The 23,784-nt window shown below is 42.0% G+C and overlaps 1 protein-coding gene across 2 annotated transcripts in view; it reads left to right on the forward strand.

Moving 5' to 3' along the window:
* The window catches only part of TTC7A (tetratricopeptide repeat domain 7A), a 167,710-nt gene that overhangs the window by 89,802 nt on the left and 54,124 nt on the right, over positions 1-23,784 (forward strand). For both annotated transcript variants that reach the window (XM_034060407.1, XM_034060406.1), the window contains exons 16-17: positions 16,933-17,049; positions 21,376-21,473. In XM_034060407.1, coding sequence (XP_033916298.1) covers positions 16,933-17,049; positions 21,376-21,473 — 215 coding nt within the window. The remainder of the gene's footprint in view (positions 1-16,932; positions 17,050-21,375; positions 21,474-23,784) is intronic.

A 23,784-nucleotide genomic window follows, 5' to 3' on the forward strand; every position in this document is an offset into this window, starting at 1 on the left:
GCTGCTTCTGTGTTGTACATGCTCATTTGCATGTGTAGCAAGTGATGACAGAATGAATAAGGAAGGTAATGAGGGATGCTGCAAGTGGTAATCGGTACAGCTTAACCAAAACCAAACTTGCACATGTTGGAGGTGCAGTAGAAGGCTGGGGGCTCAGTGTGACCTGCAGGAATCAGCCTGCCTTGGAAACCAGGGAATCGCACCTCTGTTAGGTTTTCCCAGGAATCCTAACCTAAAAGCAGCAGCCTGGTTAAATAACAGCCAAAAGAATTATTATTCCATTAATAAAAAGGTCTCATAAAACTTCAGTGGGGAGCTTTTCTGTTGCCAAGCCCGTGTTTTATGAGGAGCAGGAAGACATTTTTAAGGGAAGCATGGCATTTGCTGAAGCAAGCTGAAAACACACTTACTGGCCCCAAAGCTGTGATGGTGTTTGGACACTCTGTGTGTGAGTTTCCTTATCCTGGCTTCATAAATTAAGAAAGCACTAGTTTTTAAAGAGATCCCTGACCTTCTCTTGTATTGTCTGTGAATAATTGTCTTTTCTAAAGTTCAGTAACTTTCCACTCAAATGGAAGGCACATAAATTCACATGAGGAGCCTCCAATAAAACTAAATGCATTGCCGCCCTGGAGTGGACTCTCCCATTCCATGTATTTCCTCTTTCAAGCAACAGCTTCTGGCTTCTAGCCATTTGGTGGTGGAGTATTTGGAGCACCAGGCAAGGAAATGGAGGTGTGGAAAATAGAAGGGAAAACAGTGAGAAAAAGCCAAAATTTAGTCTTTGGACTTGAGGGAAGGTAAAAGATTCATTTCAAGCTCTAACTCAGCTTTATGGGGTCGTTCCTGCCAATCAGTGATGTACCTTTTCTACATAGTCAGATGCTTGTCTGTCCACCAGCAGACAGGATACAAAAAGCTGTTCTCTTGCAAAAGCACATTTCCTAGATGGTAACTGTAGTAAACCATTTCAGGCACAGATTCCTTGCAATGAAACTCTGTTTGAACCTCCCTGTGATGGATGGAACGTTTCGTAATCATTTTGTACAGCACTGAAATGCAGCTGTGATTGAAGAGTAGAGCAGCTCCTTAACAGGCAATAACAATAGCATGCATCAGGTTAGGCTGGGAAGTATGGAAGGATAATCTGCCAGTTCAAGTTAGGGAGATGGTTGTAGAGAGGCAGGATGCAGAGACTAGAGCTGGGTTTTACTATACTATAATGACCTAACACCTGTGCTCCTGTAAAAATGGGACTTGGGCTCCTTCCTGCCTTCAGTTAATTAAAACTTGGGATTTACATTTCATTTATGGGATGTGTATTAAAAATGGTGAATCTTAATGTAATCCTTAAAGACCCAAATAAAAGCTAATTCAAAGTGTTAAAGGAAGATGGCCAGATATAACTAAATGCATCTCTTTCACTTGGTGGCTGGAAAGATATCTTTTTACTCCCCTAAATCAGCTACAGCACTAGACCCCATAATAGAAACCTTCTAAAATTAGTAGATCTGGCTGTTTTCTACCTCTGCTGCACAGTTCTGCTTAGGGTTATCAATGAAAAACTCCACTTTTGCCCTTCTCTCTGTTTTATTAAATCAGTAATAGGATGAGTTAATGGATGCAGTAAGTTTCAGACTTCATTCTACATAATGTCAGTTTGTGTTGTTTTCCCAAGAGCATTTAACTTTGTGGTGTTGTGTAACAACTCTAATAAGAGCACAGCAGTTTCTTTACGGTGTCTCCTGTATAACTGTGCTCTTGATCTGTGGCCCGCAAGCTAATGCTTGTGGATTAGACAGGTTCATCCTTTGGATTGTCTAGAACAATATTCCCATACTGTACATCACAGTTCCCTGCAGGATGGTAGCAGTGTTCAAAACAGATGCATGACTCAGTTCCATGGATAAAGGGACCTGAGACTCAGGTGTAATCACTATTGAGGTTGTTCTTTCCTTCTTCTGCTGGTTCACGGTGCTCATAAAAAGTAGTCACAGGTACTCTGGTGACTGGTCTGCACTCTAAAACTGAAGGAAAATTGGCTGAGGACCCAAGTGGAGACACAACAGTCACACGATTTCTTTCACTCTTGTAATATAGACCTGCTTCCTGAGCAGCAATAATAAACCATGGGATGACTCATTTGACAAGGTGAGTTGCAGTTTAACTTTTATTTATGGCAGCGGAAGAAAAATGTGTCACATGGATGTGTTCCCACTCACAGCCCATGGGAGAGGAGAGGGAGGGATGAGTCCAGCACCCTGGCTGTGTTTTCTTGGTTGCATAGGGAGTTTCACAGCTACGCAGTTTAGGCAGGGAGGGTATATATATAAACAGAGCCTCTCCTGCCTGCTGCTGCATGTGCTGCCTGCAGTGAAGCTGGGTACCTTAAGTGGGGATGGAGCAGTTCCCAGTGGTGCAGAGCTGTACCAAGCCACACCAGGCTACCCCGTCAGTGCGATTAGCTGGGTTAACAATAGGGAACACAAAGCTTACATGGAGAAATGAAATGTGTCACTGGCTTAATCCATTTCCTGGATAGTCTTTGCTAGGTTAACTCCTACAGGGCTATGTTACAGAGCAAACCAAGTAGATGATGTGTTCTATGACTTAAGTACTTGTCTAGATGATAGCTTTTGTGGACTTGGTGAATTTATGTGCTATGGTTGTTATCATGTAGTGGCTTTGCAAAAGTGATATTTTTGTACTTGAGACTTCAGTTGTCCATTCGTTGTATCCTGAATATAAATACCGGAATTTGTATCCATTGGAAACGTCAAGCTGTCATCTCTTGTGAGCAATCTGGAATACATAAATCTGCAGGGTTTACTGAAGCAGGCTTCACTAGATTCGAGTGAATCAAGCACATTACATTATTATTTACAGTTTTCAGTGGAGGAATGAAGCTGTTTGGGTAACTGGAATCACACTAAAAGTTCTGCATTGAGGCTGACTGATGGCAGGTATTACCCAAAACAGAAGTTTATACCTGGAGAGACCCGACAGAGCTGTGATCTTGGCATAGAGTGGAAGGAGAGGGGGATTGGGGAAAATTGAATGGAAAGAACTGTATCTGTATCAAATCTGTCAGATCTGGCGGCTGTAGAACCTTTTAAAATCAGGAACAAAGTGGAAGAAGAACACACAAGGGGGGAAAAGTCAGTCATGCCATAAGCAATCACAGATCTGATGCATTGAGGAATCTGTCAGTTTCCAGCATGATGTTTCGCCAAATTAATTCATTCTCTGTCTCATTCATGCTAAAAGTGCATTGCAGCTCACATGGCTGTGTTTTTACCAACTTCTCTAGGGCATTCAGGAAAAAGATGCCCAAGAAGTTTATTGACTGTTGTCCTGAATACTCTGTGCAGAAATTGACTTCAAGGATGGAATTTGCAGCACTGTTTAGTCAGCATGTTGGATTTTGCATTGCTGTTTCTATTGGAGAGAATCATTCATGCAAGCTGATGCAGGATTTCCTTGAGCACTGGGTAGCAAACACTGTAGTTACCTTGAGTAGGGGTATAGTTGCACTGTCCTGGAATTGCACAAATGAAATACTCATCCATGCCTCCTGAAGGGAGGTAGCAGTAAGCTGGGCCAGCTCTTTATGTCATTCACCAGCTTCCCCTTCTCTGTAAGCTCATTTCCCTGGGCTCATTTCCTGAGCCACACAGAGCAGCTCATGGCTGAGTCAAAACCACAGGTTAGGTGTGTGAAAGCATGAATTCACTACTGTAGCTTTGAGGAGCTGTCTCACCCAGTCAGCATCCCTGCCCATCCTCTCCAGGCTTTTTTCCTCCAAAGACCCTTTTATATGGCATATGGATTAGATACTTTCCTATGCTCTTGCCCTTCTCTTGCACTTCTAATTTTAGTGTAATTCAGGCCTGTGATGTGACAAATGCCTGCAAAGGGCTCTCATCACCATACAGCTTAGTATGTGTATATACTGAGGCTTTCATAGCTGGTCTCTCCGTTTCTCTGCTGCTTGGAGTCATCTTGTGCTGAAGCCTGATGAACAGGGTAATTATTTGACAAAGGATTACAGCTCTGAATCTTTCCCACTAAGGCTGAAGGAGGCCATTAATTCATCTTATATTAAATGGCACATGGTGATTCTAAACACCTTCTGGATTTCGAATGTATTAAATCTGTTCAAGAGCAAAGAACAGTGATTTTTATCTGTGTCTTTCAACAGTTTTTAAGCCAGTCTCTTTATGACAGGATTTAGTTTATGCCATGTATCTACAGTCAAAGAAAATAAAAATGTCAGATCTTCCATGGCTGCATCTTGGTGTTGGGGATCTGATTCAGAATGTCAAATTTCAGGCGCACGCTGTGTATTTGAACTGTGCTTCCTCTGGATGTCATTCCCTGAGGGAATTAATTATGGTAGGATATATCACATACATAATGACAGGCTCTGTTAAGCCTTCCAGAGGCAAAACTACCAATCAGGTCACCAGAGAGCCTGAGTGCTTTCAATTGCCTTGGAACAAGTTCTGCACAGTGACTTTGGTACCCTTTCAATAAGTTACTTCAGGAAAGGCATGGACATAGTAATGCAGATATAATACCTTCAGTGTGGTGGGAATGGAAGGGAACACTCTACCTGTGTTTCGTATATATTGGCTTAGAAAGAAGAGGAAATAAAACTGAGATCATGCTCTCTGAATTACAGCTTGCTTGCACAATGGCCTTTTAAAGGGGAAAGCAGAGGCAAACATGAATGCAAAGTGTTGTTTATGCCTAATGGTAAAGCACGGGACAGTTTCATGCTTTCAGGTTGACATCTGTTCCTCCCCTTCAGACTTATTTCAAGGAAAAGCTGGTACATGCTGCTAACTTATGAGAAGGCAGAGATTATAAATACACAATTCTGATTGTGCTCTGATCTCTTACTCTGCAGAGAGCTCTGCCTGAATTAACAGGGTACGTGAAACAGAGTAAACACAGGGATTTCATTGTGTTCTGTCAGCAGGGATGGGTGCACAGTTCAATCCTGCCTACTCCTGTCCCCCTTCCGAGATGATGCGGATCTGACCTGGAGCACCTTGGAGCTCTGCTGCAGGGCTGTTGTGCCACTTGGAGCCAGCAGCCCTGCAGAGACCAGGCACTTCCCCATGGGGTTTCTCTCCTTCACTCAGGAGAACATATAGATCTGTTCTCTGTGAAAAGCTGGGGCTTGTTATTCATCATCACTTCTGTTCACTCTTTTCAGTTGCAGGATGCTTATGGAAGAACTGAGCAGGTTTGTGGGTTGTTTTGGGGTTTGTGAGTCACTGGGAGTGTTTAAAGCAACACGTTTTTTCCTTTTTTTCCCTTTTTTTCCCCTTTTTTCCCCTTTTTTTCTTTCTAATTTGCAGGCTAGAATTCTGCAAATGAATAGTTTATTTGAAGGGATAAAGTAGGAAGCCAGCCAGTACAAGCTGATCAAACTGCACTGACCCTATGCTTCATTTCTGTGTTTATCTGATGCATGCTCATTTGCAGGGAGCTGAAGACAGCCTGCCTGAGCTATTCTGACTTGAATCTCGAGTGCCAGATCCCCAGCTCATTTAAAAAGATGGAAATCCATTCATTTCAGTTGAACAGAGCCAGATCCCTTCAGCTCACTGAATGTTTAGTTCCTTTTACCTGTTTTCATTGCAGCTATTAGCTTGAAGTTGTGCAAGAGATTTCAGTTTTTAAAAGCACTGTGGCATTAAAAACACATAAAGGTCAGTGGTTGCTAAGTGCTGGGCTGGTTCCCAAAAAGAAACAGCTTTCCAGTAATCTGTGGGTGAAGAGCCCAAAAGTTAAGCCAAAAAATGCTGGTCCTGTCACCTGCACTGTACTGCATAAATTAGATGGTTGTCAACAGTCAGGCCTGTTTCATTCTATCCAGGTTTTCAGTTGTGTTTGCAGTTTTTCACTGAGGTGTGTGTTATTGAGAGGCCAAAGACTGCTCTTTTTCAACATTTAAAAAGTACTAATTGCATGTTTTCCCAGAGGATTTTCTTTAATCACATGTGCAGTGCTTGGGATCTGTAGCATTGTGTCATCTTAGCACATCTGGAAGATCTGTCACATTGGGGTGTAATAGATACTGCAGAAGAATAATCCATTAATCTGACTTTAGGCTCAATCTGCCATGGATTCTGTCTTTATTCCCTGGGTTTGCTTAACCATTCATGTATTTCTCACCTTTCTCTTGAGGCTTTTAGTTTTTGTTGGCAGTTCTTATTGAAATGAACTGGATGTTTCTGACAGCTTGTTCTTTGTTATTCACAAGCAGTGACTCAGCTCTTTTGTACAGTGTAAGGTGTGCTTGCTGGAGTCATACCTACAATAGTGAGGTTACAGTTTCCAGCAAGGCTAAGAAATGAAGCTTCACATTTAAAATACAGCCTGCAAGATCCTGGACTACATTAGTGCTCAGCTGAACCGGGCACAGCTCTCTGATAGGCAAACCTTGTCCTGAAGTAGTAGTCAAGGATGTAAGCTGTGGAGCTGGGTTCTGTAAGTAGGCAGTTGGTATGTATAGTTGTTATATATTTTAGGAAGAAAATACAGAAAATTGTTATATGTTTAATTATTTTTGTGCTGAGAAAACAAAGGGTTTTTGTTATTAGGTTGAAGTGAAATGCGTAAGTGGTAGCACACATAGAGAAGAGTGTTTCTACATATATTGAAGAAGCTGGATTTATTACAAAATAGAGTCAGTTGGACTGTGCTTCTTCCAGTGTGTGTTGAAATCACGGTGACCCCTTTCAGTATGACTGTAAATATACAGAGCTGTTCACTGTTATACCCTGAGTGTGCTTTTGTCTCAGTGTAATGGTTATGGAGAGCTATCACAGTATCAGTTCATCTGGCTAGCTCGAGATCTGTGGGGAACCCATACCATGTATGAGGGTAACAACATGACCAACAGTGCTGTCATTGCCACAGCCAGGCTGCATGGTCTCAAACCTGGCAGGGGTTAAGGGCTGCAGGTCCTGACCCTGCAATCAGCTTTGTACAGCACAAAACACAGCTACAAAGGAACTGGATAAGGAAACACAGTGCATCTCCAGAACCATGAACCTCATTTTGTCTGTCTGATTTCTGCAAGGCAGTCGAGCCAAACAGTAAGCACAAGTTTCATTAGGTTAACTGAATCGTGCCAGGGAAGGACTGAGTGCAACTGCTGTAGCACAATCTTCAGCACATCTGCCTCTCGAAGTAGAGACCTGGGTCTGTGTGCTGATTTTTAGCTCTGCATTAATGGTTATGCTCCTGTGTCTTCCTGCTGCTAACTGTGCTGTGTTCAGCTGGCGCTGACACAGACTGCAATTACATCATGGTTCTGCTTTGCAGACTTAGACAAATACAATTCCTGCTAGTAGCAAGATACCCGCTTCTTTCTCTAGGGTTTTCCTTGGTGAAGCCAGCAGTATTCTGTTATCACAACACAAGTTTGTGCTAGATTAGGAGGGTTTCTTTCTTTCTGAAGTGAAGGAGCTTTTGTCTGTCCTCACTTCTGTCACTGCTTTCACCTTTAAGCATGTCTTTCACCATCTTTTAGGCTGGTATAGAAACTTGCTCTTCCGCATCTTACTGAATGAGCTCACCTTATAAAAAGCAGTGCCTCTGAACTGTCATAAGTATATGCTGGGTTGTCTTAGCCAGAACAAAGGTGGAAACATGCCCACATACACCCCAGAACCAGTATCCTATGGTGAAAGTCAGTGGTTTAGGCAGATTGATTTCCATCTTATTCACCTCCGTTGGGACATGCAGACAGTGAACGCTGTGTATCGGCAGACTCTGGCCCTTCATGTGTTACTCATGTTTGTACTTTGCAAAGTTAAGCAGTTAAAAGAGGCTCCTGATCCTTCTCCTCATGAAGAGGTGAACCTACTAAGGTTCCTAAGCACATGCTTTGTTTGAAGGAGAGGAAGAACTGACTTCTTGTTGACTTCAGCAAGACTCCTGATATGCTTAAAGGTGAAAACCTTTTCTAAGTGCTTTGCTGGAGTAGTGCCAGAGTGGCAGAAGTTATATTGCCCCAGAATAAAATGATAGCAGGAGTGAGATCTGTTTAACAGCATTGCATAATGCAATTTGAAAGAGAAAACCTTATTTTACCCTGAGCCTATTGTTTTATAGCAAAGCCTGATTTGTGTGGTTCTACTTTACTAGTACAAGTGGAAGTGCAATGCAGTTTCAGACTGTTGGCTCCAAGCAGCAGCATGCAAGATTTAATAAATATGTCAATTTTCAATGTTCATAAATGGGGAGAAATGTTTTATTAATCCTGTTGGGGGGTTCTGCTTTACCATATTTTGTTGCATGATTCATACCACTATAATATGAGCATGTTGCTATCACTTTTTATGACCTTGACACTAGGTTAATTAAGAGGCATTTAAATATGTGAATCAGGATTCTGATGTAACTTCCCAGACAGAAGGTTTGTTCTTGGAAGTTGCTGTCAATGGTACTTTTTTAGCCAGAATTCTGGAATCCTTCCCTTTAAAAGTTGCCTAATCCTAGAACATCTGAGAAGCTTTTCTGAAAATACAGCAGTTAGAAGTGTAAGTGGAGCATCCAGTTCTGCAGTCTTTGGGGATAGGAAGTATTGGCAGCATATTAAGTACTTCAGCTTAGTCCTGTTAATGCTCTTTTCATATCTGGCAGGACCTCAGCTCAGCAATTAGAGACCCCAGGCCTGGTTTCCTTTTCCATTTCTGTAAATCAAAAGTTATTACAGTGGTTGTGACAGCATGATAGTTCTCAGCTCTGCCCTTCCAAATGAATTACTTACTTCATCAGGGCTGGATTTACCTGGGGGCACAGCTGATGGAATTCTGAAGAATGAGGCCCAACAGATGAAGAAATGGTTTAGAAATGATGTTAGTTAGAGAGGAACTCAACCTGCTTTCCTTCCTGTACACAGATAACTCAGAAGTTGAGAGCACCAGTATCAAGAGATTAAATGTAAAGGCTATGTTGGAAGGCAGTGTTGAAGAATGTAGTTCTCCAAATGCCTTGCAAAGGTCATTCTTGTTAGCTGCTTTGTGGTTAGAAGAACTGAAGCACAGGGAGCTGAAATGACTTGACCAAGACAGGCCAAGAAGCAACCAGAGAGCAAGTAATGGGGCATGATTCTTCCATGTCCCCAGCCCTAGCTATAAGATATTGACCACACTGCAGTCAGAGTACAGTGGGTCATGGTTTCCAGTGCATCTCTGAGATTGCACTGATGTTTGTGCATTGCAATGTAAGTGACTGTTTCCAAGCACAGATGAGATACTGCAACACAGTCACCTGAATTTTGGTGCCAGGGCTCACATCTGCTGGAGAAGTTCTGCACTGAGCTCCCACTGAGTTCATCATTGACATTAAATGGTAGGTAGACCTCTAAGCTCCTAGCATTGGATGCTTGAGACCTAGCCCTGGTTTTCAGATGTGCTCATGCAGTGTCCAGCGCAATGGGGACTACTCAGTATAGTTGGAACCTGTTAGAGAAAAAACAAATCACACAACAATGTGTGGAGACACTTGCAAATTACACCTCAGTTTAACATCATTGAGGAAAGTCTTGTACGCTGTTCTTGCAGAGGGAAATGGTGTATAAAAAGTTGATGTAAACACTCTGCCTAGCAAAACTTGTAATTGTGAAGATCATTTTTGTCTTTACTCAGGGCAGATAAAGACTGAAATACATATGATTTGTGATGGCACAAAATCATTTTGTTGCCAGTTCAACAGGGTTGGAGAAAGATAAAAACTCTTTTCAGGTGAGTCACCCAAATGATCCTGTGTAACACAGGGTGAGAGAAGGGTTTTTATCAGCTCTGTTAACAATTTGCTTGATTTCCGTGTTCTTAACAAAAAGCAAAATACCACAAGCCTGGGATTCAAAGTGGGTGATCCAGCTGAAAGAAGACAGTAATTCTGATCACCCTTTTTTGGTGCCTTCTTTTCTTGGGTATGACTAGATATGGCTTCATGCTGAAGAAGGGTGAAAACAAAACAGACTTTCAATGCATTGGGTTTTCTCCCTCCAGCAAATCAGTGTGCTTTTTCATTCAGCACATTATTAGTTGGGTTTTTTTTTCCTTCCAGTGGCTATCTGGGTTTAGCAAATAAAGGATGTTCGTTTCAAGACCTCCTTCCAGTGTACGTGGCATTTTTTGGATGGGCCACATCATTATTGGCTCATAGATGACCTCTGTATTATAAGTGACTCTGAGGGACCTGAGTGCTGGAATAGGTTTGTGAGCCAGTGGCTGCCCCTTTGGTATTGCTGTGTAGTCTCTGACAGGTTGGGCTGCAATCTTAGCTTTTATGATCACATCTTTTTCCATTTCCCTCCTACTGGGTGAGCAAGAGCCTTGTAGGTGCTTTGTGTCATGAGGTTAAGCCTCGCAAACTGTCTTTTCATGTGAGCTTTTAAATAGCTTAGAGACTACCTCTCTGGAAGCTGTTGTCACCCTGTGCTGTGCTGTTGCATTCATAGATCATGGAGCAACATCAGTTAAAATGCTGTTGTCATGCAAGACTGGGGCTCTGAGCAGGGCATTTTCCTAAAGGTGATACTAGGTGCTCATTTTCCTGGGCTGGGAAATGAAGCCAACAGTTCTTTGGATATAATACAGGCTCCTTGGTTTGATTTTCTGTTCATACTGGGGGGTAAATGAGCAGGGAGCCATAAAAAAAGAGGACTCTGTGTCTGTAAAAGTATATGATCAATTTATTTTTGTAGGGAAAGTGATAGATAACATGGCACAGCATGAAGTTATAAAAGGAGGTTGCAGTCAGCGTTGCTGGCATTACTTTAACTGGAGAATGTGCCCTTAAATGTCAGGAGACTGCAGGAAGCACTGAGTTATTTGAGAAGACAGCAACTTTGATGTTGATGTTATCAACAAAAATGCAGGAGATTAAGAGCAGCTCTCCAATTTTGCCAACTTTGTTTCTTATTGATAACGTGACTCAGGGGTTTAGCAGGTGCTCTGGGAAGGTTAATGAATCCATAATGGTTATGGGGAAAGACTATACATTAACTAATTGGTTTGTATGGGTGACTCAGGGCTGAAACTAAACTCAGCGGCTGATAAACTGAGCAACTAATTTACTCTGAAGATACTACAGTTCCAGATACACCATCCACTCACATTGGCAGAGAAAACAAGACAGGACAATCTGAGTTATAAAAAGAACATGGGCTGCAGTCGTGTCTCTGCTGCATCAAAATGTAAGAGTGGCCGTTCCTGATCAAACTAAGGGCTTCAGCAGGGCATCTGGTGAACACATGGGGAAAAGCATATAGAAACGTGGTAGTAGGATGGTCCTACCCCTCATATGTCATCCCTGCTGCTGCCACCTGAGGGGTTCAGAGGCTTTTGGAGCCAGAAGTTGCACTAGGTTGTGTTTAATGCCTTGATGGGCCTGCCATCCATTAATTTAATCCCTTTTTGAACCTATTTATGTGTTTCCTCAGAACATCCTGTAGCAATGGGGCTTGCACTTGTGTTGTATGAAAAAGCATTTAATGTGCTCATTTTAAATCCATTTCTTGATTGCTTTATTGGATATTCCTTCTTTCATTGAAACAACACAGACTGCTTTGATTTCCAGATCTTTTTCATGCAGTTAATGATTTCATAAATCTGTCATCTCTTGTCTCAGCCTCTTTTCCAGGCTGAGAAGTTTGTTTATTATCTCTATATATCAAGAGTGTTCCAAAACTTCGACCATTCTTGTCTCCTCCATCTGCTTTCCAGCTCTGTTAGTTCAGTTTATGTCCTGTACCCAGCTATATTCTCCTTTTCTATCTATTACCTTAAAAAGGCAGAAACTAATTCAAGAGTTCAGTGATCAAAATGTTGAGGGTTTTAATTCATGCCTCCCATCCTTGGCTATCTACCCATCCAAGCTGTGGCATTCCCCTGCTTTTCATTGGAGCTGCTGCACAATATTTATCTGGGATTCAGAGAGGTAGGAAGATGAGCATTGGGTCCAGTGGCACTTGCATGCTGCTTCAGCACACCATCAGTCATCATTGGATAAAGTGCATTTGCTGTTCTTGGAGCTGTGATTGGGATTCTGGTTTCTCTCTCCAAGTAAATGTAAAAACACACAGACAGACACATTCATCCTCTTCTTTAATAAAATAAAGAAACAAAGTGCACATTAGTTCTGGAAGTTCAGTGTCTTCACACTACATTCAGATTGTCTCTCTGAATTGGGACACATTGCTGCTGATTTTGGTGTTTTGTTTCCTTTTGTATTCAAAATCCAAAATAACCCAGCAGCTATGTGTGTAGATAGGCAAATCTGGGTAAATAATGAAAGACACTGGGGAACGATGGCCCCAGTTTGGTAAAGCTTGAAGATCTTTGAGCAGCTGCTGAGAAGCTCTGAAAAACTGGAGGGGTTATAAGCAGCCAGTATATGGCAAAGCATAGAGATAAATGACTACATAATGCTCCTTCTTCCTAATTTAGTCTCTCAACCTTGAAATGAGTGGAATGTGTTATTGTTTGTTATAGTACTAACATTATTTATTGCGTGTCAGATGATAGGGCGCAGAGATCCCATTGTGTTGCTCTATAAATGTGTACTTGAAGGGCTGCGTTTGATACAAAAAACTTTCTAGAGCAGCTTTTTAAAGCAGCTTGATAAAGTCCTGATGATTAACTGATCAATAAATCTTTATGCAGTCCTACAGCATCCGTAAAGTAGTCAATAGGTTATTATTAAACATAGCAGCTTACAACTTCTTCCACAGATGTGCTCATAAGCATTTATGGTATACCATATGCACATGGGAAACCTTCTGATAATAAGTATTATTCAGCCTCAGTAGATTGTCAGTGATACAAAATAACTGCCTTTTTTCCTCATTATTAATATAACAGAATTGAAAGGCTGAGCATTTAGGATTACAAGACTTTCAGGAGGGTTTGGCCAGCCTCGAGACATGGCGAGTATCAGCAACTGAAATCAGTCTTTATGAAGACAGATGTTCAATTCCTCCTTAAATCAATCAAATCAGCCTGCTTGCTGGTGAAAACCTTCCTAGGCTTTCCAGTATTCTAGTCCATCCTTTTCTGTCAATGTGTGGCATATTATAGGGGTATTTAATTCATTTGTACTCGTGGCATTTTGATAGTTGGTAACCCAACTTTGTATATTCAGAGCTTCGTATCTCAGCAAAGTCAGCTGTATACAGATGTTAATTTGCCAGAGTTAACGTTACTGTGTGTGTCTGTGGCAATAACCTGATGTTACATCAGGGAATAGAAGGCTTTGCATGCTGTCTACATACAAGATAAAACCTTTTCCAAGCGAGACCTTAGAGTCTGGTATCCAGAGTAAGCACTGCTTATTTTCTGTTGTTACTGTCCCTTGCCCATTGTTACAGGAATGATTTGCTCCCTTATGCTTATGAAGTAGCAATTTATACATTTGCTTTAGCCCAAATCTGTTTTCATTTTCAGAGGCTAACAAAATTGCCAACGACCATATTGATAATCTTGGGGCTATTTTTGTATGTTGAATCACTTTAAGAGTCTGCTGTGCTGAATACCTCAGGCATACAAAAGTACAGTAAAATGATATTAAGAAAGTAAAATAAGGTGAGATCTGAGCATACGTCATTTTTATGTATGCCCCTAAGAGTTGTGAGCAGACAGTGACACCATACTCATTAGATTTATTTGTAGCAAGAGTGCTGTCTCAGTAATAAAATTGTAAGATCAAGATTAAGTGCTGCTACTTCAGTGTTTTCCCTATATTTTTATTTATCTGGGTTTTCTGTTCGAAAACCTATTAGAACCTGAGAAATACATAGAGCAAACAGCACATACAGCCTGATGTGCTGCTTGTATTTCCACCTTTTAACTATCATGTTTAATTGCATTGTTTACTTCCGCTCTCAGTATGGTTTTGATTCATTTTGTCACTTATATTCCCTTATATTTTCCTTTGAGTTTGGTTAATTTTATTTTTACACGAATAACACGCTATTCCAAAGGTAAATTACACAGCAGCTAACTAACAGTGTGTAGTATTTTTGAGATCTGATAGATTTACACTGCAGAGACAGTTGCTAAAGTTGCATGATTTAATTATGTTAACCTTTGTGTGCCTTATGACTGGTGATAATATTGTGCTGAGACATAGGTTATGGTTTTGTGAGATTTAATTTTTCCCTATGTTTCACTAGTTGTTCTGTCCTGAGATAGGGCATTGCACCTTCATCCAAAGAAGTTGATGTACTCTCTCTGTAAGCAGTAAACAGCAGAGTAATGGAGAGAAGAATTTTGGTGTTTGTCTTTTTTATGTTTAACTGCAATGTGGTGATTGTAATTGCCTTTGATAACTAAGCCATATATATCCCTAGTAGTATAAAAGGGAGAAAGTACCTTTAATATATCCCTCCTGTAGCAGTTTGACTGTTAATAGGTTTTTCTTTCCTATGTCCTTCTATTTCATTAATATTGAATGATGTCTTACAGCATTCAAAAGTGTGGAGTTATTGAGGGATGTTAATATGAGTGTTCTGTAAGCCTTGGGCTCCTTGACCACCACCCTTCTGCTGCAAGGAGGGTCCTACAGTGCTATAGGTCTTTAATTTTGGAGGTTTATATAATATTCTGTATAATAAAGCCAGGATAGATTGTTCAGTGTGGTTGTTTCTTGGGCCGGTAGAATATTTGTAACAGGGTAATTGCCAGAAGGAGGGTGATGGTGCAGCCTCAGCCCCCTGCACAGCACAGTCCAAAGAAGCTTGCTTGAGAGTCTTTGCATCAAACCCGTATCTTCCATTTGTGCATTACTGTTGCTTTCCAGTTGCTATCCTGTCTTGCTGAAAAGCATTTAAAGGCTACAGAATTTACTGTGCATACAAGGAGGTTGCTTCAAAGATTATTTTCTTTGATAGTTACATGTCTGCATTCACTTACAAATCTCTGTTTGACTACTTTCAGCTTCCAGCAGATACTTGGAGTTTCTGATGCCTTTTTTCTCCCTTTAGATCAAAGACTCACAATTAGATAATTCTCCATGTAGGTTCTTACAGACTGGAGCAAAATGATTTCTTTGCTGCTTCTCAGTTAAACCAAATGAGCTGAGCTTAAGCTGCTGATAAAATAGGCTTTTCTAACCCTCTGATCACTTGCATAACCTTTTTCTGAACCTCATCCCATTTTTAGTCATCTTTTGTAATTAAAGAGCAAGAGCTAGAAACAGGATTGTAATGTCTTGCTGAAGCTGTAAACAGGAATAACCACATCTTCCAGCTCCTACTTGATTGTGCTTCCGTATATGGATGCTAAGGGTTGCTCAACCTCTTAACTGCACTGTTGTTCAGGAACTTCACATTCGTGATCTTTTATAATACCACTGCACTCCAGGGTATAACCTCCCATCTTTCTACTGTGGTATATATTCCTTGCTCTTAAGTGATTGATTCTGGATTGTGCTGTATTAAAACAAGCATCATTCTTATGGGCCCATTTAACTAAGGGATAGAGAGCAGCATGCATCCCTGGCCAGCTTCCATTGCTAAGCACTTACCTGAATTCAGACTTATTTTTAGTAAGTGTGTGTCCACTGTTCTTTGTCCCAGCAAAATTTTTGATCAATTCATGGATCTAGCCCCAAAATAGCTACCTGAATCATAGTAAGAGCACTTCCTTTCCTTAGGGGGTCAGCATCTCTTAAGAGCCTAAGTTTGTACATGGGGAATTTAGTTGAATACTTGTCCTGTGAGGTCAAACTGGAGCAGCAGCCATGAGAAGACTTCCCTATAGCAGTTCATACACTTGGGCTACATTTGGGCAACTTCACCCCCCAAAAAACCCCACTAATGTTGGTTAGTGCAGAATGGCACTGCCAGTTTAGCATCTTACTGTAGATACCACAGCATTGACTGCCGATTTCTAATTACTGCAAGCAAAGGATCACTTATTCAGTTGCGGAGTCTTTTCTAACATCATCTGTACACTCACTATTGTCTCTTTCTGCAGTTGTTTGGATTCCTGCAGGTCACCTTCACAAAACTGGTTTTAGGATTTTTAACACTCAGCTGTTCATGATGTATGCCCATAAATGTGTAATTCAAACTGTGTAGATCTTGGACTTCATTAAAACATTTAAAGCAGAGAAGTAAATTTACAGCAGTAAATAAATATGGTCAATCACCTTGGCAGCTAGAAAAAGCAATAGAACGGGTGTTGTGAAGGATGGTGTTAAAGCCATGCTAACAGCAAGTAGGTTGTGTCACTGCCGAATCTGTCTCCTAACCTCTGCTTGACCTAATTCTCCTGAATTCCAGTGGTCTATGCAGGTATGCGTTCTCTAGGTGTAATAATAGTAGCAGCAGCTACTCTGCCTGGAGCAAGAATGTCCAAGGGCTATCAGCTGTCTTGCCTAGAGGCATAAGATGATCGCTGGCTGGGGGTTAAGAAGAAGCACTTCCTTCCTGTGGGGTATTACATAATTACCCGCCTATGTTAAGTGTGTTGGGGCTTTTGTCTCAAATTTATTATATAAGCCAGTGCTATGAGAAGGTGCCAGACTAAGACAACAGTCTGGCACATGTACTATGGCAATTCGCTCTTCATTCTGTTTTTAACGCCGTGCAACATAAAATGAGAATCACTGTGTGCTTCACCTTGTTAGCTTGGCACTGCCTTGCTTTTAACACTGTCCTGCCAGCTTTGTGACGCAGATTTGACTGCAGCCGAGGAATATTGTTAATCCTCTCATCTCCTTGTGGGGAATCGGAGTTGAGCCAAATGCAGTGTTTTGTGCTATGGTGTTTGCTTTTATTGCTGCACATACAAAGCAGGTAGAAATGCTGGTTGCCAGCATCTCGCCAGGGCAATGGTGATTCTCCACCTTTATGAGGTGCCTATAAAACACAAGGTATTACTTTTTATCTTGCAGCTTGCTCTTCACCAAAGTAAAACTGGAATGGATACATAAAGGACCCGAAGAGGCTCTGGTGACATGCAGACATATGTTGCAGATGTGGCAGATGGTATATAATGTTTTACAGCACAGGTAGGCTTTCCCAGTAACAAGTTGAGTTTTCATAATGGAGATGCAGCTATCTTCTTTAATTGTCTAGATAGTGATTTTCCAAAAGGGATAATAGACAGCACACTTTAAACGGGCACACATGTAGTATTCCGAGCTGTGATCAAAACCAAAACAATAAAAACCCAGAAGATTTTAACACCCAAGATTTTAAAATAATCAAAAGTCAAAAAAACACCAAAAAACCAACAAAACAGACAAACAGAAACCCCAACAATGAAAGCAAACCTCAAGATTTTAAGCTTGAAGCAGCAGTTTGAACAAAGTTTCTAATCTGGATGACTTACACAACTCTATCCATAGTCCAGCATGGAGGGCAGATCTTGCTGAGCATCCATCAACTATTGTTCGCAGTCTGCAGTAGCTGGCACTGCCCAGGAATGTATGGGGGTGATACAGCACCAAACTGAGTAAGCCAGGGAAAAGCACATAGCCAAGACTGTCATGTGCTGTGGTTGCACAGCCTGGTGCTAACTGGGCAAGGAAAGGAGTGAAGGATGTAGTCTTTGTCCCTTCCCTTATCTTAGTAAATCTGCATTTAAATAGTGCTGGGTTCCCTGTTTGTTCCTTCTCTCATCTGCTTCTCCTCCAAAAGAAGTTTAGAAAGTGTGAAAGTTACCAGATTGGGTTTTCTTCCTTCCCACACCCTTTGAATATTGTCATAGTCATGATACCACTGTGCAACTACTGTCTTGGGAATGTTATTACTTACTTGTGATGTCTGTAGGGGTTGTGTTTGAGGACAGCATTCCTGATGGCAACAGTCATGACAGCAGACTGATGAAGCCTATATTGTTCCCAGCTTCTGTATGCATTTCCATAAGCTTTACAGACACCAGAAGTGTATGTACAGAAAGATGCATGTCTATATACAAGTTGTCCCTGAGGGATTATTAGTAATTCCTTGTTGGTTTAGCTAAAGAGCAGCAGAGGAGTGGTCTCTTACAGGCTGGAATCATTGGTTTCCTTAGGTCTTAGTCTCTTTAGCTAAGGATTTAGTCATGTACCTCTCACATGAATGATCTTTATCTCCATGAGTAGTCCTCATGAAGCTGATCAAATCCACAGTGAACCATTATGACTGAGATTGCAAGGGGGGACTGCAAGCCTGAGACTGCAGAGAGCACATTGCAAACCAGACAAACAAATAGTTCAGCCATTTGGATTGCATTCAGATCCCAAGCTGTGCTTGGCTGTTATACTTAAAAAACCAAGATGTGATAGCTTTAGAGGCTGTTGATAAGCTTTGGCCATAGAAGCCTAAACAAAACGAGTTGCTTTGCTTTTGCTTTTAGGGACTCTAATGTGTATGACACTGCTATTTGCAGTGGGACTTTGTGGCTTTCTCAAAACAACAGGTCATAAAGTGTTTTCTCCTGGGAAGTACTGTTTGAAAGGTAACAAGAATGAACTTGGTACCTGCAGTTTTAGGCTGGATTCAGTGACCCAAGAAGCCCCTTGTATTAAGCAAATTGCAGCAGTATCAGCTAACAAATATGTCAGATATTCTGGGTTGGCCTTGCAGAGGAATTCTGTCCAGTGGGACTTGGACACAGGCACTTTTTAGGGCTTCTGGGAAGAGAGAAGCCTGTATTTCTGAATGTGAAGTTGAGAGCTGTTGGACCCAGTATTCTGTACTAGCTCAATAAGCAGCTAATCGCCTACACAATTAAATTGCACTTTAGTTACATTGGGTTGCATTTGTCTGATCTAAGTTTCCCAGTTCTGCAGTCTTACTATGACTCTGCTAAGGAGTCTTTCAGGGTCCAGTATTTTCTCCCCAGGAAGATATTTATCGGCCATGCTCAAGTCCCCTCTTGTCTGCATTATCTCACAACCAAGTGTTTCCTTCTGCAGTTGTTGTCAGTGTTTTATCCACCATCTCCACTCCATTTTAATAACATGGGCAGTGGAGTGGCAGTGTGTCCTGCTGTCAGCCTCTCCAGTGCTGTATGCGGAAGGCAGATCATCTGGCTACTGTCCCTTCTGTGATGCTTGGAAAAGCTTTCTTGGCTGTAGGCCTTGTACTGCAGCTTTGAAGTAGTTCATTTCCAGCCCTTCTCCAGGATAACAAATAAAGCCATTGGGAGTAGGTTTTTTGCACACTTGGTTTTCAGGCTGGGATTTCACTTTGTTTCCCAGTTAAAAGGCCCTGCTGTGGACTGTACTTAGATGCATCCTCTTAACTGAGGTCCCCTCATCAAACCACCTCTGAACGCTGCTATCCTGCAGTCAGTTTTACTGTCCACACTTATGCATCCACCAGTCTCCTTTGGGTAGAAGTGTAGCTGCCATGGTTTAACCTTGGCCAGCAAATAACCACCACACATCCACTTTGCGCATCACCTACCCACAGTGGGATGGGGAGGAGAATCAAAAAGAAGGTAAAGCCTGTGGTCTGAGATAAGAATTGTTTAATAATGGGAATAAAATATATTAATAATTATAATGAAAAGGGAGACAACAGAAAGAGAAAGAACACTCTTCCCTCTCCCTTCCCCCCCATGAAGTAAAAGACAAGTGATGCATAATACAGTGCTTGCCACCGACTGACCAATGCTCAGCACATCCCCAAGCATCAGTCAGCCCTTTCTGAGTAGCCCCCCCAGTTTCTATACTGGGCATGATGTGCTGTGGTATGGAATACCACTTTGGGTAGTTTGGGTCAGGTGTCCTGTCTCTGCTCCCTGCCAACTTGTGCCCCTCCACACTGGCAGGGCATGAGACTGAAAAGTCCTCGATTAGGGAACCCACATCTTAACAACAACTAAAACCATTGGTGTGTTGTCAGCATTATTCTCAGATTAAATTAAAAACCATAGCACTGTAGCAGCCCTAGGAAGAAAATGAACTCTACCCCAGCTGAAACCAGGACAACAGCATAAAAACCAGTGCTCAGCCATGTGTCTGAGCAGTGGTTCTGTGGTGATGGCTGCTGCATCAAAGCAGTGCTTGCCTCATGGGAGTGATGTTTTGAAGTGCAGCTTCTGGTTTCCTGCATGTGCATTGCATCAGTAAGACAGAAATGCTGCCCCTATGGTTCCCCCAGCCAGGGTGCTTACACTTGGGTTGATCCTGGCTAGGTACAGGACAGAGGATTTACTTTCCTTTGTCACCACATGATAGTTGGAAATGGGATATCAGTGCATTTGTGCAGTCAAATGCTCAAGAATACAGTGGCCATCAACAGAAACCAAAATGTTTGATCCCAAAGCCCAAGTAAAATGTTAATTAGCTATTGTAAATATAATTACTGCTATGATGCACAACAGTGAGTGGCTTTCAGTACTAGATATTTAGCTGAGAAGGACAAGACATTGTTTATCTTTTGCTATTGTTTTCTGTGGTAACAGATTAACCACGTTTAAAACCAAATAGCCATCCCAGGCTGCTAAATTAATGCAAATTCAAGGGAATCCTGTGCAATCCCTACCAAAGGACTGATCAGATTGGACGATGGGGCATCCGCAACAATCATGACAGCTTGTTTCCTGGGAGGAATATTGTCCAAAGCCTGAGCTGCAGGCTTGGGACTGTGCCAGAAAAAGTAGCCAGGGCTTTTCCTTTTGATGTTTTGCCCGTTAATGGATGATGAGAGGAGACATCATCATCATCTGATCCTGGGGGATGGCAGGCTGTGTGGTGACAGGAAGGTTCAGGAGACATGTGTTAAGTAATGGGATTTTTTGGTGGTTGTTTTTGGTGTGTTTCTCTCCGGAAGACCTCAGCAGTGAGGACAGAAGAGCAGACCGGGTAGTCCTCCTTTCATACAGAGTGCTGTGTGGTACCTTTTATCCTCCTCCTCTGTTTGAACAGAATGTGGGTAGGAGAGGAGCAAATAATCCCTTTGAAATGAAGGAATTAGCACCTGGGTGGAAGGTGGTAATTGGTCTGTTTCAAACCCATCAGCACAGCAGGGCTGTGAACAAATCCTTCTGGAGACAAGCCCAATGGATGGTGGTTCTTCCTGGGCATAGGGATGCTGGTTGGCCTCCTCTGGGCTGGCTCCTAGCTGCCAATACGTTCCTCATCCAGTGGTTTGCAAAGAGTCCTGAGAGACAAATAAAGTGATACCGGTATGTGCCCTGGAGCCCTTGCTGGGCACTGTGTCTCTGAGCTCCTTCCATGGGCAAGGTGGTGGTGTTAACACATTCAGGAGGCTGATTGCCTGTAAGTGGAGAGCTTCAGTTCTCAGGTCCAGTGGCAGCTAGATGAGTACTGCCAGCTTCAAGGGCAGTGTTGTCTGTCTGCTGATGAGTGGCCAGGTAACATGGTTTTGTTTCCTTACAGTGGCTCTGAGAAAGGAAGTAGTGTCACCGAAACCCCAGTGATCAAAAAGCATAATGGGCTGCATCTCACGCTCCCGGATGCTCACGATACCGATTCTGGTGAGGAAACAAGATCTGTTCTTTCCCATCCTAAATGCTTGTGCAGGAGAGGAATGTTTTGTTTTCTTTGGCAGGGGTGGGAGGCTGTGTGCATGCGTGTTGCTGGGCTGGTGGTCAGGAGGTCCAGATCTGTCTCCAGGGCCATCTCTGCTGCACAACATCACACTGTGGTTTGGCTGTACCTGGCTTTCCCATGCAGAAAACAGTGATTAATTCCTGTTTCCTTTTACAAAGCTCTCTGAGATGAGCATGAAAGGCATTAGATGGGAGTTAACTTTATTCTGCAAGAACTGTATAATTCAGTTCTTTTTTCCCCTCCTCCTCCTTTTACCTCCCTTCCCCCCTATTTAATCCTTTTTAGTTGTCCTGATGAAGCCTTTTATTCTTGTGGGTTTGGAAAGCTGAGTGAGTGTCAGTTCTTATTAGAAGGTGATTTGCTTTGGGATTTGTACATGAACCTTGTGATGCTTTATTGTATGGTAAATACACATTTACAGTAGCAGATATAGTCAGATGGAAATAACTGAGACATCAAAGCTAATCTTGGCAGGAAGGGGAAACGAAGCTTTCAGAGTGCTGCTGACTTGTGATGTTTATCATAAGTCTCGTGACATTTGGTGCTTCCTTTAAAACCCTCACTCAAAATCAGATGATTATGTGAGAAACTTGCCTTATAACTTGCAGAGTTTTTTAGGGCAACTTTCTACCCTTGTGGATGTAGAAGGAACAGTGTAAAAATGATCCTCACAGACTCAGAAACTGGACAAGGAGACTATAAAAGCTTCACTTAAGAAACCCTAGCACTTATGTCTCATGCTTTGGGGTAACAGATTTAGGGTTTGTCCAGGTTTTAATCATGATCATTAGGAACTGTTAAAACTGATCACATGCTCAGCATATACAGCTGAGATGCAAGACAAGTTCTTCTGTGTTAAGTACATGACTTGCATTGAATTATGAGTGTTTAACCCCTGTTTACACCCACTGATGTTTAAAAAACATTGCAAGGTTATGTCTTGAGCATACAAATGTTCAAACATCAAAACACTATTCTGTGTGTTTGCTCTTTTGTTTGTGCTGTTAAACCCTTAGGGTCTATGTTTATGATATAATAATCTTCCTTATTCTGTAGACACGTATCTGTGTAACTTTTAATCTGTTTAATCCATTTTTATTACTCTTTGCTGAGATGACTCTATTTTGCATAGATCCTTTTTCTCATTGTATGACAGTGTTCTATAGTCTTCAGCTTAATTAAAGAGAACAGGCCAAGTTCAGCACAAATAGATGAAGAAGACGTACTAAATATGTGCTGTTTGGCGTATTAAAAATGATCTGGAAAAGGGAGTGGATATGACACGAACAATTCCTGGTGATACAAAGTCGTTTAGGATAGTAATTATTTGAAGATAATCATGAAGGTTTGAGGAATATATGGTGAGGCACTGGAATGGGTTGCCCAGGGATGTTGTTAATGCTCCATCCCTGGCAGTGTTCAAGGCCAGGTTGAACAAAGCCTTGGGTGGCATGGTTTAGTGTGAGGTGTCCCTGCCCATGACAGGGGGGTTGGAACTGGATGATCTTAAGGTCCTTTCCAACCCAAACTGTTCTGTGATTCTATATATGTTATTGTCCGTAATGCTGGGCAGTAAAATGGACTTTCAGTGAATATATGAAGATGATTTGGAAAACACTGTAGGTAGTTTGCAGAATCCATCAGCCACTGAGCGTTACTAGGAGAGCAGTAAAACCCCCAGAATATTCTTTGCCACACTACTTTTGTTATCCATCCAATTCCCACTCTTCTGCTGAAACAGGAAGTGGCTTATGGTGCCTAGACTGTGGGGCTGATCCCTGCCCCTTCAAGTCTAGCTGGTGCTTAATGCTTTATAAAGGCATTAACACTCTTCTGGACATCCCTTGCCTTGCTTCGTAGTTGTCTGAAGAAAGGAGAGTGGCCAGGTATGGGCTACATCCACTTCACAGCAAGGTCTTGAGACCAAACTGTCACCAGCAGAGCCTGTAACAGTTTGATGTGCTGGTGTGCCTGCTAAGAGCTTGTTCCTGCCTCCTGCTCATTCCTCTCTTGTGGCTCTTCCAGAGTCACAGCAAAGCTCAGGTTAAGCTCTTTGTGTAGTGCCCTCCTCAGAAAGCACCTGGGCTGGGTACCTGCTTCAGCATGCTCTTCACCTGGTTCTAGCAGCCAACATGCAATGGAGAAGCTGTGATTCTGCAGAAAGCACTGTATGCCATGGTTCCGCCTGCCAGAAAGCAAATCCATGTAAAGTGCAAGCTGTAAACCAGCTTTTCA

Source organism: Melopsittacus undulatus, chromosome 3 (genome assembly GCF_012275295.1).
Source record: "Melopsittacus undulatus isolate bMelUnd1 chromosome 3, bMelUnd1.mat.Z, whole genome shotgun sequence".
Classification (NCBI taxonomy): domain Eukaryota; kingdom Metazoa; phylum Chordata; class Aves; order Psittaciformes; family Psittaculidae; genus Melopsittacus; species Melopsittacus undulatus.